General features: G+C 48.6%; 1 protein-coding gene across 2 annotated transcripts in view; it reads right to left on the reverse strand.

Annotated features, from left to right (window-relative positions):
* The window catches only part of Tmem63c (transmembrane protein 63C), a 64,471-nt gene that overhangs the window by 34,000 nt on the left and 19,646 nt on the right, over positions 1 to 10,825 (reverse strand). Inside the window, exons 3-6 of one of the 2 annotated variants that reach the window (XM_028771924.1) lie at positions 6,114 to 6,176; positions 2,699 to 2,914; positions 2,112 to 2,191; positions 1,603 to 1,684 (exon numbers count right to left, since the gene is read on the reverse strand). In XM_028771924.1, coding sequence (XP_028627757.1) covers positions 1,603 to 1,684; positions 2,112 to 2,191; positions 2,699 to 2,848 — 312 coding nt within the window. In that variant the 5' untranslated portion in view covers positions 2,849 to 2,914; positions 6,114 to 6,176. Of the gene's footprint in view, positions 1 to 1,602; positions 1,685 to 2,111; positions 2,192 to 2,698; positions 2,915 to 6,113; positions 6,177 to 10,825 lie in introns of those variants that run through there. The other variant, XM_028771925.1, reaches the window with a different exon arrangement.

A 10,825-nucleotide genomic window follows, 5' to 3' on the forward strand; every position in this document is an offset into this window, starting at 1 on the left:
GAAGGAGAGGGAGGAGATAGATGAAAGGTTCTGAGACAGGAAACAGGCAACATCCACTGTGGAGACACAGATCAGATATGGAGCAAGGGAGCAAACCGCCAGGCCGTGGAAGAAAGGCATCTGCAATGGATTGGAAAAGCATTAGGAAGACACTGAACACAGGCCTAGCAGAACCAGCGTCTCTGTTCACATGCGTGGCTCTGGATGAGATGGGAACAAGGGAGGATCTCAAGGGATCTCTTAGAGCTGCTGAAGCCACTCAGACAAGAGACTGGTGGAGCCTGGGCAGGGCCGGTCGGGGAAGAACAAGATCGAGACAGTAAGAGCAACACAACTCGGGAAAGGAACGGGCCATGCTCAGGTGCCTGGGTGAGAGCGAGGTGGTGGCAGGGAGTGGCTGAGGTTAGGGATTAGAACTGGGTGGAGGGTGTCATGGGATGCTCTAAACATATAGAATTCCTGCATGGTGTTCATGTGGAGAGGACAGGCTGGAAAGGCCTTTGGGACTAGAAAGAAGCAAACGTTTAGAGGCAGATGCATGATGATGACAGCCAAGGTTGGGAGAATGGAGACAGAGAACATGGAGGCAGAGGGAGGGTGCTTGGGATAGTCAGGGGAAGACTCTGCAGATTGGACAGAGAGGTAAGAAAAAAAAAACAGCATACCATATCCCACTCTGTTCAGATCCTATCTGTTCAGCTAGATCCTGATCTATCTGGTGAAGGCAGAAAGATCCACCACGTGTGCCAACTTTTTGATATTGTGATATAGCACTGCCATTTACAAATCAGCTGGGCCATATCCATAGCTATCCTGGGATACATGTGACCCTCGGGCCACCATTTGGACACACCCCTCTTTCTGAGAGACAGGCTAGGATGAGGACTGAAGAGAGACCAAAGGACTTAGAGGCAGTGGCCAAGGGCCACTGATTGGCCTAGGGGCATTGGTAGAGTCAAAGGTGATGACATATTTGATGAGTTGCAGAGGGGCGAGAGGTGAGAGAAAGGTCACTATTTAGTCAGCAAATGATGCTGATGCACACAGACATGGTACACAGTTGCTTTGCTTCCTCTCTTCTCCATCAGCTCTCGCTCAGATATCACAATCTGCACAGCACCATTCCTGACCACACCCACAATGCTGCTCTCACCCTGCACTATCATAAAGATCCTGTCCCCCTTTCCCATCAGGCATTTATCCTTGTCCTACATACTATCTACCTGCTTGTCTCCCAGCCCCTGAAGAAAGTACCATGAAGTGCAACTTGGTCCATGGTGTCTATTGTCCATCTCCTGGTCCCAGGGCAGCAATGGACATACCACAGGTACCCATAGAAACTGGTCAAATGAATGGCAATGGCAGAAGTCCACAGGAAAGAGAAAACAGAACTCAGGCTGTGTTGGACAGGGCTGGAAAAGGTTAAGAATCCCTGAATGATGTAAAGAAGGCATTCTAGGATCTAGGGATGGCTGATATTTCCATATTTCTAGTGGGAAAACTGAATCTGGGAAGCTGAAGAACCAGTTACTACTCCATGCACCAATGACTGCCTGCCCAGGGCTGGGGTCCCTTGGGGCCCAGGCCATTCCCAGCACTCACCCTGTCCCTGCGTTCCGCCTCCAAGGAAACCTCTGAGGGAGATGACTTCTCACTTTGCTCCCCATAGATCAGCGAGGTCAGGCTGGCCACCAGGAAGGGAAGCAGGGAGATAGAAAAAGAGAGACAAGGTTCTCGGGCACCTGCCCTGCTCCCTCTAGGCTCTCTATGTGAGGGACAGCGGTTGCTCTTTCTCATAGCTGTGACCTGCAGGCCTCAGCTCTAAGCTGGACACATAGCTCTGGGTATAGACAGAACCCCTGTTGCCGGGTGCATAATGAACTTTGGGAGTCAAGCCGTGGGTTCCAGAAAGTCTAAGACTAGACACAAACATGGCTTTGTGCCTAGTGATGGCCGCCCTTCACATTCCTGTCCCTTCATAGAGGTCAATGAAGGGGCAAAGGCAAGGGACAGGATGCCACTCGCTGAAGAGACACTTCCTGCAGATTGGGCAGGAGACCAGGCAGTGCCTCCCAGGGGAGTAGGGCTGTCCCCATGCTGTCCGGCTTTACCTGTCATTGTGTATCAGCAAAGCCAGACGCCCATAGTCCCACGCAGCTTTCCGGAGGAAGGAGTAAAGCAAGACAACGAACTGCAGACCCAGAAAAGCAAGTGGAGCAGGAGACTTTGCATATGCCTTCTTCTGCACCAGCCCCCTTCACTCCCATGAGAGGAACACCCTATCCCTGAAATCTACGGAGCTCCCCCAGTCAGATGATAAGTTCTGTCTTGGGAGGAACTGTCCCTTTGAACTGGGAGTCTCCTGACACAGACTAGATAGATGGTCAGCTTGTTGCATGGAGGAGCTGAGGGTGTATTTGGAGTAATTAAAATGAGAATACCCCCACAAAACCACCAGCAAGGGGACAGAGAAGGAAGGCCCAAAGGCAATGGATTTTTCTTTGATGGTGTAGAAAGAACCCTAGAAATTCTGCCTGTCTTCCAACCCCAAAGCCCTCCCACCTGAGGCACCTAGGCAGTACCATTACTATGGCTGGTGTGCTTTGAACTGGGATCCCCCACTGTATCCCTTGTCAGAGCTGCACAGTAGATCCTGGCTAAGACCTCCCAGTGTCTCTCCATGGCACCCAAGACTTACCACCCATAAGATGATGTTGAGTACAAGCACAGTGGGGATCCCCCCAAAGGGCTGCCCCTGGAGGACAGTGCTCCGGGACTGGAAACACTCATTCACTGTCATGTTTCGATACTGATACTTCTGGCCCATGATCTCTGGAGAGGCAGACATTCTGGGCACACGTAGGCTTCCAGCTAGGCAGAAGGTCTCAGTCAGACTCTGGAACTGCTCCCCACTCTGCAAAACACATAAAACTGCTGGGGAGTTTGGGGACATGCACCAAGGATGCCAGTCAACTAGACTTGGGGACATGTGAAACCCAGGGGCCAATGCTGGGTTTAGAACTATGACATCAAGGAGAAAAGCTGGCCCATTCAATGGTACCAGCCTTATACCACAAGGTAACAATTGTCTAAACTTCATGGCTATGCAAACAGAGTAGATCCAACTCCTTGAGTGATTCCCTATTTTGTACTGCTAGACCTAGAAAAAGAAGTCCCTAAGGATGCAGAATTCCTGGTGCAGATAATGGTTCAATAACTCTCTGTCTAATGTAATTTATTATGTGCACGCCACACACACACACACACACACACACACACACACACACACACACAAGACAATGCCAGTGGACAACCTTAGGTGTCATTCTCAGGAATGCTTTATATCTTTTGAGACAGGGTCTCTCATTGGGGTTAGAGCCCATCAATTAGGCTAAACAGGCTATCCAGAACATTCTAGGGGTTTCCTGTTTCTGCCTCTCCAGTGTGGCGATTACAGCCACAGGTCACTGCACCTGACACTCTTATGTGGGTCCTGAGGATTAAACTTGAGTTCTAACTCTTTCTAGGTAAACACTTTGCTGACTGAGCCATCTCCCTAGCTGGTAAACTCCCTGTCTTACCTTGTCTTAGAACCAAGACCAGCACCTGCCCAGGTCCACACTCATTCAGTGCAGCTGCACATCCTGGTAAGCCCTAGATGCAAAGTCAGTTACAAGCAGACCTCATCCTACCCAGAGTCTCTTTGCTTTCATTCAAGAGAAGGCTTAGTTAATTAATTAATTACTATGTGATCAAATACTATGTGATCAACTGCTTTGTGCCGTGGAGAATAAAGAGCCCTCTTTTGTTGTAGCCTACTGGGGAGAAACCTATAAGGGGAGGATCAGTAACCACTGCGGGTACAAGCTTGTGTTGGAAAGCACTCTCCTAAACAGAGACAAAGGTCTCCCAGTGTGTTGAGGGACAAATTCTGTGGCTAGACAAGGGATGAAGAGGAGAGGGCCTGGAGGCATGAGGTCATCTAAGTTTTAAATAATACTTTTAGTTGGGGATACAGAGATAGAATAAGGGCAAATAAGCAAAAAGAGGACCCTCGGGGTCCAGACAGTGGGAATCTGGGCAGGGCTGGCTGCAGGAGGGTGGTGCAGAGCAGCTAGACATTTTGAACACGGAGCCTGTAAGAGTTCCTAGCTGACGGGATGGGGAAGATGAAAGATGGAGAGAAGTCAGGATAATCCTGAGGGTTTTAGCTCAAGAAACTGAAAACAAAACAAAACAAAACAAACAAACAAAAAACCAAAATGGGATTTCAGTCGTTGGCTGGAAAGATAGGGAGGAGGGGTGACAGCACTAGTTTGGCTGGACAAGTTAAGACAATGGGTGCAGATCCAGAAGACAACCTGGAGACATCAGCACAAGACAAAAGCTATCAGCATGAGCAGCTCTCAAAGGCAAAGAACTAGATCACTGAAGGAGAGAAGAGAGAAGAGAGGGGTCAGGGTAGAAGCCAGCGACTGAGGGACAGTAGATAACTGTCCCAAGGTGAGGTACCATAACCCAAGATGGGGACCAAGGAAGAGCCTGGGAACTGTAAGGAAGAGTGAAAAGGACTGATGTTCACCACAGGCCACCATTGGGGAGAAACAGCTGCTCCAAGGGGCCGCTCCAGGAACTCCGGGAGGTGAGGAGGCTGAGGAATCGGGGTGCACTCTGTAGGTTCTATGACACCAGAGCTCAGCTCTGACAATTACTCCATACCCAGTGATCTTGAGTAAGGCACCAGAGGTCTCCATGCCTTCATTTCCTTGTCTGTCACATGAAGATGGTGACAGCAACCGCCACGCTCCGCAGCGCTGTTGGAGTCTAGAGAGTTGAGATTTGAGGGCCCTACAGAGCAATGACTGGAACGTGGGAAGCGGCATGTAAAGTCTGTAACGGGAGATGTGGATGTGAAGTCCCTGGGGGTGCAGGGCTGTCATCTCAGGAGCTGGGAAGTGGGAGAGGGGGATGAAGGATAAAGGAGAACAGATGAGGTGGTCTGGGAACTGAGCTAACAAAAGTAGCTGTAGACCATAGATCAGTGCTGCTCTGAACCTTGGTGGAAGGAGCTTCTTTTTGTAGTGGGCAGCAGGTAGTGCAGCCAGTGTTGAGACTAAGGGGCTGCTGACCACTGAGCCCTAAATGGGCCATTTATATCAGGTAGCCCACCTCTCAAGGTTCAGGAAACACTGTAGAAGATGGAATGGAAAAAAAATAAGAGTGAGAGGATGGGAAGGGAGCTCCCCTGGATGAGAGATGGCCAGTGTATCCACCAACACACAACAGCTATGGTTACTCCATATTACCTGCACAAAGTCAAGACAATAAACATTCTGGTATGGCAGGGCTCACCTCTAGCTAAGGAGCTCTTGGCAATGATTGGCTCCTGGAGGAGGAGAAGTCATCTTTTCTGAGGGATGTACCACCGGCAGGCCACCCATGCTCTGGTGAGCAGCCCCATGTCCAAGCATATGCAGTAGGCAGTTATAGGGCTTTTTAAAAGAGGATATGAAAGCAAAGAAGGAAGGTTTTAAGGGTCTTAGAGCGAGCTGAAGGGAATTTGGGATGAATAGGATCAAGATGTAGTCTATACATATGCAAAGTTTTCAAAGAATAAGTAAAAAAATATTCTTTTAAATAGCAGGGGTTGAAGACACAGTGAGATTCGCCTTGAGAAAAGAAGGAAAACATAAAAGTTCTCATCCCTACTCTCTGGAGTTAGTGTTTAACAAAAGCCCACAGTGCCCTCCGCACCTTCTGCGTCCCTCTCATTCTAATGAGGTGTCTTGGGTTTTACTGTCTACCCAAGCTAAGCCGCTAATCTATCATAGTTGACACTGAATGCAAAGCGTGTCCATCGTAAGCCTGAACAGCAGCCTGACAGCATGGCATCCTCAGGGGAAGAGGAACAGCCATGAGATCCATCTCTAGCTTCAGGTCTGCTTGGGCAGGAGCTACAGTTCTGACAATGGCCACTTGGGGGAGCCCATGTCAAAGCAGAAGGTACTGGAAGTTGCCACCCCACCCCACTCTGCCCGACCACACACACACACACACACACACACACACACACACACACACACACACACAAAGACCTAGGAGACATTTCCCACCTGAGGCAGCTCTCCAGGGAAGGTCCACGTCAGATCTGAGGCATCCACTCAGCTACAGCTTTGCTATGAGAGAACAGATGAGGTGAAGAGGTCATCTTAGAGCCTTCTGCTCAAACCCCTCTATCTGGGATGTCTTCCACAATTCTATTGCTTGTCTTTCCATCTCTTGGTGTCTTTTATTTATTCATTTTAATGATTTTTTAAAAATTACACGGGGCATACTGTGCACAGAAGTTCAAGTGTCCGTAGGCCGGGAGAAAGCATCAGATCCCCTGAAGCAGGAGTTCCTGGCAATGTGAACTACCTGCTGAGACATCTTCCTAGAGCCTTGCTGGTTCATTTTAAAGGGAAAATATTTTTGACTTTTGACAAGGTGACCTCCAAGCCGAGATGTGAAGGTGTAGGAGTTAGCACCAAGCAGTGAGGAAGGGTGGGCAGAGGGGACCATATTGATAAAGACCCATGGGGGAGATTGAATAGAGCATTTTCAAGAAGTTAAAATAAACTCTGGCTAGAGAGTGGGACAGGTCACTGGTTTGCCCATCAACGCATCCAACAAGATAGATCTGGGGCTGGAGAGATGGTTTCCGGGTTAAGAGTGCTTGCTGTTCTCCTAGAGGCTCACAAGCATCTGTAATTCAAGTTCCAGGGGGTCTGGAGAGCCTCTTCTGGCCTCCATAATCTCTAGACACTTGTGGTGCACAGATATATATGCAAGCAAAACACTCATATACAGAAAATTAAAAACATATACAGGATGAATCTACTTTGTCAAACATCTTCTCACGCCAAGACCCATGAAGACCCCAGAGGTTCAAATATGGCATTTTCCTCAGGGAATTTATAGCCTTTAGGATTTGGAGAGAGGATTGCTGTTAGCCTAGTGATGGGAAGACCCTCAGGTATGAGGTCCCAACGTAAGCTTGGAAGGTTGTGAGAGTTCCACTCAGCAATCTGGTCAGTTCAGGGTTTCATCTCCATCTGGCTCTGGCCTGCAGGGCAGGTGTGGGAGGGGAGGAGAGAATAGTTTACCTCTCCCACCTTGCCACTCGAGCTCTCAGGCAGCAGGCAGAGGCAGCGAGGAGGCTGTTGCCATGGAAACCTAAAGCAGCACCTAGCCTTTCTCCATACACTGCTCCATCCTAGACCTGCACTCTTACTTCATTTCATTTATAACCCAAAAGGCAAAACCTCACCCAGATGTGGCTCTAAGCTAGCTCTGGAGTATATGGAAGAGATGCAGAAAACTGAAGGGTTAGCTTTTTGGATATCCAAGCATGAACTCTTAAGAATGAATTTTGAGAGCCTGGAGAGATGGCTCAGCAGTTAAGAGCAATAACTCCTATTCCAAAGGTCCTGAGTTCAACTTCCAGCAATCACATAGCGGCTTATAACCATCTGTAATGGGATCCAATACCCTCTTCTGGAGTGCATGAAGACAGCATAGTCATATATATAAGATAAATATATAGTCATATACATAAGATAAATGTACATATACATAAAACAAATTGTTAATAGTACAGTTTTTTTTAAGACTGTACTATGTATATAGCCAAGAATTTAAAAAAAAAATGAAGCTTGATCCAGGTAGTGGTGGCTCACGCCTTTAATTCCAGCACTTGGGAGGCAGAGGCAGATGGATCTCTTTGAGTTTGAGGCCAGCCTGGTCTATAGAGTGAGCTCTAGGACAGCCAAGGCTACACAGAGAAACCCTGTCTTGAAAAGCCAAAGAAAAGAAGAATGACAACAACCATGAGGAGGAGGAAGAAGAGGAAGAGGAGGAAGAGGAAGAAGAAGAAAAAGAAAAAGTAGTAGTAGTAGAAGAAACGGCCTGAGGATGCTGGAGATACATATGGCTGGAACATACAGAGCATACATAGCAGGTATTGAGGAACGTGACTCTTTGGACACTAATTTCACAGCATAGGACAAAGAACCATTCAAGGGAATGGAGAGAATTTGGCTACCTGGAGCCAGAACATCTCATTTAAACTGGATCTGTCATAGCGACCATCAACAGCACCCTGACCTCTCTGAGCCTCGGGTTCAGCACCTGGAAGGCCATCATAACAGCAGCATAGCGTCACAGGGTTATTGTGACAGTGCAGACATGTGGTTCATACATTCCCTTGTAAGACGATGAGAACCACATCAGCCCTCAGGATTATCCAGTGCCATCGTCAAGCCATCGGCTTACCTGAGATGGTGCTGACGAGTCTCTACTGGTCCATTCTTGCCACCCATTCAACTTGGGGACAGGAATGAGGAGAGATGCAAGGAAGGGAGGGTCCACTATTCCTTAAACTGCAGCCATTGGCAGCCATCGTTTCTATCCTTTCCATGAACAACAACAACAAAATTACACCCTTGATTTGGGCCAAGGAGGGACAGGAGGGCTGGTGAGAACGCTGGTCTGTGAGGCAGGTCCCCTCCATGGTAGCATACCTTGTCTGGTGGGAAAGAGAACAGTTCTCTCCTGCCCATGCTCCTCTATCTTGCCTTCCACTATCAAAAGCAGGATGTGCTGTTTCTCTGGGTCTCCTAATTCTGAGCCATGCTCAGCAACTCAGGAAGACCAACTCAGGAAGAGCATCAAAAAGAGCTAGCTTTGCCTTCAACTCCAACTTCCATCCCTCTCTCCCTCCCAGGCCTCCAGGTGCGCTGCTGCCTACTGAGCCAGGCCAGCTCTCTGCCCTCCACTTCCAGATGATCCAGACATCGGAAGGCCAAGTCTCAGGAGTGATTTGAGAAATAAGGTGGTCTTGGGGGAGAAGAGAAGCCCAGGGAGATGGCTCAGAGGTTAAGAGCACTTGCTGCCCTTCCAGAGTTCCTGAGTTCAGATCCAAGCATCCATGTTGGGCATCTCACAACTGTTTGTCACCCTAGGAGATCCATCTCCCTCTTCTGGCCTCCATGGGACCTCAAACTCATGATCACATATCCATACGCAGGTACACACAAGTACATATAATTAGAAATAAATTTTAAAAGATGGTCTAAGGAGTCCTGTGGAAGGGTCAACTTATTGCTTGCTAACATTTACCGAGCATTAACTCTGGGCCAACTAATTCCATTTAAGCAATACTTCATGTAGCCCTCATCAGGACCCTAGGGCACCGAAACCAACCACCCAGGAACAGAAACAGCAAAGCCCAGTGAGCTTAAACAAGTCAAACAAGGTCATGGGCCTACTAAGAGGCAGAGCTGGCCCTCAAGCCTGACTGTTTCATTACCGCCCACTGAGCTGGCAGTACTGACAAAGATGGCAGAAAGGGGATGACCTTGCTGCCCGAGTCCCAGTCTAAGAATATAAACCTTCCCAGACTTTCAGAATGATGCAGTGTAAGCATGGTGGACATGGATGGACTCAGGGCTCAGTCACTATCACCTTACCACATCCAGTGAGTCAGCAGGAACTAGTCTATAAGGACAGCACTTAGGTTTAGATAAGAATCGCCATAGCCACAAATCAGGACACACACACACACACACCCCAGCACTACCACCACCAGGTGCATAAATTTGTACCTCCTGCCTGCCCCCACCCACCACCTGGCCTTCTTGGTCTTTTCAATAACTATTGCCATTAGCTAACACAAGAGGAAAGATTATCCCCTCCTCCATCAAAACAAATGAGTTTTGTGACGTGTGAACCCCTTTTAGTTCCACTTGCCTTTGAATCCTCTCCTTACCTCCATCACCCTTTTCCAGGAAGCCACCTTGGTGCCTTAGGCTTGCTCTGGTTGCTAGTAGGAGCAGAACTGTAGGGCAGTTTCAGGAACTGGGGGTTCTGCTTCACAGCCCTGTACACCTGCCTTGCCAGCTGGCCATGAATCTCACCCTGAGTTGAGCCTGTCCTTGATCCAAACTGTCCTTCATCTCCCAAGACTTTATGACCAAGGACGGTGTGTTCAGTATACAATGTGGTGTAGCTGAATCTCCTGAAGGCCCAGACACTTACCTAAGCCTACAAGCAGACAGATGTAAGGTGAGAACCTGGGGCTTCTGGCACCCCATTCGGGATCCTCAGTGGCCTTTCAGTCTTGTGGAGCTGGCTAGGGGCTTTGAATCAGCTGGGGAGGTGTTTGGAGAACACAGAGACTTCTGACCTTACCAATAAGACAGTTTTTGTGTGCAGTACATATGGAGGGACATCCCGAAAGGTTCCCTGAAGCTGGGTTGTGTTCCTTGGTGAAGAGGGAAGGGACACTTTGCAATAGATTCAATGCCAGGCTTTGCCTCCTGGGGAGAGTCCTGGGGAGAAAGGCAAGTGTCACAAAGAAGCTTCCTGATCCTAGGTTGCCAGAGAGCAGATGGGGAGCCCAGGGGCTCCAGGAACAGCCCTCCTGACAGACGCGCTTTGTCTGTTGAGTCAGTTCTGCTCTTCTGAGCACCCACAGTCTTCCATCCCAGTCATTTTGGAAGCATGGAGTGCCTAGTATTAAATCCTTGTTTGGATTTAATGCGAATACACATTAAAAAAATTTCTGAAAATTCTTTAGAGTGTTTTTATGTCCCGCAGAAAGGACAGCTAGATTCTGTTCTGTCATCTTGAAAAGAGAAATCTTGAGCCTGAAGAGCCCAAGAGACTGGCTAGGTCAGGGAGCTAATGGCATGGCATGGGAAATGAGCCCCAGGGGAAGGACTCATCAGCCCCTCTGAATCATGATGCTATGACCCATACTCAAGACAAAACAGCCAAAAACAAA

The sequence above is a fragment of the Grammomys surdaster genome, unplaced genomic scaffold (genome assembly GCF_004785775.1).
Source record: "Grammomys surdaster isolate TR1022 unplaced genomic scaffold, NIH_TR_1.0 210, whole genome shotgun sequence".
Taxonomy (NCBI): Eukaryota; Metazoa; Chordata; class Mammalia; order Rodentia; family Muridae; genus Grammomys; species Grammomys surdaster.